Here is a 3,200-nt window from a genome sequence, read left to right on the forward strand (position 1 = left end):
AAAATAATCCGTATAAACTACGTTATAAACAAAAAATTGTAGGATTACTTACCGAGTGTGTACCCTTTGACTACGCTCGTTGCTAAAGCTTGGTTTCGTCGCGGAACAGCGCATCAAATTGCGGCCGCGATTTCTGATATTATTTTTCTGCGAAAACTTCGTTGACCTTTGGAGACATCCTTAATATAAATAATTTTTATGGCCGTTAAATAAGAAATGTTTCTTTCACAAGAAATGTATAAAATTACAGTACTGGACAGACGATAGGTCGCCTAACTCGCCGTAGCGTGACGCTAGACGGCAAAAAGTATATATATAATTATAATAAAGTTACAATAAATTAAGTTAATATATAATTATATATACAGTACCTAATTTATATATAATTATATGTACAGACGATAGTAAACTCAATTTACACTCCTAAACTGTCCGTAGCGAGGCGCTGGACGGGGGAAAGTAGTTCGGCTGCCCGATGACGTTTTACGTAATTATAGGAGGTTTTACGCGGTATCCGTTGTTTACGGATACCGCCACAATTTTTTCGCCGTCTTATAGGAATTGTAATTATAGGAACCCGTCTTATAGTAAGATCTACTGTATATATTATTTTGTAAAGTCATCAACGAAGAAATAAGTGTAAAATTTAAATGAATTATTTTAGAGTAGCCTATAGATAAATGACGTTTTAGTCTGCTGCCTACATACTTATTAAAACTATTTAATAGTTCTTGATACTATATTAGTTTAAAACTATTGGTATATCGCAAATAGCCAAGAAACAGTTGTACGTGAATTGCCGATTTGGGGATGAGATTCGAAATTCCTCATCATGGTGTCAATTTTCTGTTGTACATTCTTATCAGAATAATCGACTGTTTGGTTAATAATTATATGAATAGGAAAAGCATATTCACCGAAATATTTATACATGATTCGGGTGCTTTCTGAAATGGTAGAAACATTTGGATAAAGTTTATGCCAATCGAGTCCTTGTCTAATCGATAGTGTTCCCCATACGCTTACACCCAAATTAATAAAGTAGACAACTACAATGACAATTTTTACAAGTGAATAAGAGAAAAGTTTTCCTAAATGCTTTCTGAATATCTTCATGAAGAATTCTTCGTCTTGTTGATGTTTTAGTTGAGAAGCGAATGTTTTAGAATCTAAAAATAAAATAAAATTTGAATAAATAAAGTTACTATAACCTTTCATGACTGAATTAAAATAAAAATAATGAACAAATTAAAGGATATATACTAATATTTATGATAATTTTCATGTCTCAAAGCGCTTTCGTAAGCAGTTTTTGGATTTCCTTGAAAAGAACATTATATTTACTTCCACAAACACTATTCACTTTCATGAAAAGTATGTCACCACACATTGCATGGATGAAATATAAACGAATTTCATTTATACGTTTGTACCTACTCAGAAAATTACTCATATAAAAAAATTTCCCAAACAAGAAAATACGCACAAAGAACAATTCCCATACTAATAGTATTATATTTTTTTAATACCAAAATGAATAAATAATATTAAGTATCAGAAGAATATTAATACATGTACTTTTGTAAAGCAGTGTATGAGATATAGTCAATACTTAAGTTAATTTAAATTAAATAACTTTTTCATTTATTTACTTTAAAATCTTACTACAAACTTATATTAAATTTAAAATTTAATCTCGTATTTAAAAAGGAAATTGAAAGTGATTTTGCTCCAAACAAAAACATAATTCAAAATACAGTACTTCAATTATTTCAGTCATGATATATAAGACCTATTTTAAGAAAAATTAAATTTTATAGTTAAAATGTGCGGTACATAGTTGAATGTCGTACTAAAATTTCCATAAACTCACAGCATCTTACAACTCATACAAATGGTAGGTATAACGGATACCTGATATTTATGTTTACATAAAATGAGTGTACCTTGAGCTTACAAATAAGTAATGGAAAAAGTATAAAGAAACGGAAGAAAAAGAAATAATCTTTTTATTTTTTGTTATTGTTTCTCTGTCTGAATAAGGTTTGTTCATACAGTGTTCACTTTTATTACGTTTACTTGCTTTTCAGGCATTTATAATAATGCAACAGCGTTATTGCTTTCTTTATCAATAGAAAATTACAAAATCATTTAACTCTGCCTCAAAACAACTACGGAAACAGTTGCGTATATGAATGTGTAGTGTAATTGTTTGAAATATCATAAAATATTACTAGTAATTTAGAATATAGTTAAGACCAGAAATGTTGAAAAATAAGGAAAATAACATTTTCATGATCTGTTGATTGGTGACAACATTGAACGTTTTTGCCGTAAGCTTACCCTACCCTATTTTGTTCTACTCTATCTGCCTTTTTTTCTTCAGACGTGGATGAATTCTGTGAAGTTGTAATGTTAATATATATTCGTTTTGACTTTAAATAAAAGTTTTTGTTAACTAGAAAAGTATGTGTTAGAGGTTCTGACATCAAGTTTCAACACAGAATATTGGTAATATTAGTGAATATTTTTTTCCATTTTAAAGATTAACGGGAGTTCACACAAGTCGAGATAAAGAAATGCCAATGTAATCTATTATAAAAATATCATTATCGCAAAAATTCAAAAGTTGCCAAGTTTCTATTAAAAATATTAAATTTTTACTTTTCCTGATTAAATCTTTCTGATCATTTGAAAACAACATATATATATATACAGTCAATCCCCCTATAAGACGGTAGATACGTTCCGTTCTTTATGAATCAATTTTGTAGAAATCACAGCCAGTTACAGCCCGACACGTGTGAAATTTACGGACTACGTCTATTTGAAAGGTTTTCTTTCATAAAATTAATCGATTCTAGACTAATTCGACTCAACATTTCTAAAATACGTATATTTTTTTGGAAATAATCCGTATAAACTACGCTATAAACAAAAAATTGTAGGATTACTTACCGAGTGTGTACCATTCGACATCGCCGTTGCTCAAGCTTGTTTTCGTCGCGGAACATCGCAGCAAACCGCGGCCGCGATTTCTGATGTTATTTTTCTGCGAAAACTTCGTTGAACTTTGGAAACATCATTAATAGAAATAATTTTAATCGTCGCTGAATAAGAAATGTTTCTTTCACAAGAAATGTATAAAATTACAGTACTGTATTAGACTTACGGTACCTAATTTACATACTGTACAGACG

General features: G+C 29.8%; 1 protein-coding gene across 1 annotated transcript in view; it reads right to left on the reverse strand.

Annotated features, from left to right (window-relative positions):
* The window catches only part of LOC111641419 (patched domain-containing protein 3-like), a 15,512-nt gene that overhangs the window by 9,181 nt on the left and 3,131 nt on the right, over positions 1-3,200 (reverse strand). The window contains exon 3 of the mRNA XM_023387583.1: positions 792-1,169. Coding sequence (XP_023243351.1) covers positions 792-1,169 — 378 coding nt within the window. The remainder of the gene's footprint in view (positions 1-791; positions 1,170-3,200) is intronic.

This window comes from Centruroides sculpturatus, unplaced genomic scaffold (assembly GCF_000671375.1).
Source record: "Centruroides sculpturatus isolate CEXI.00-Female unplaced genomic scaffold, Cexi_2.0 scaffold1339, whole genome shotgun sequence".
NCBI classification, from domain to species: Eukaryota; Metazoa; Arthropoda; class Arachnida; order Scorpiones; family Buthidae; genus Centruroides; species Centruroides sculpturatus.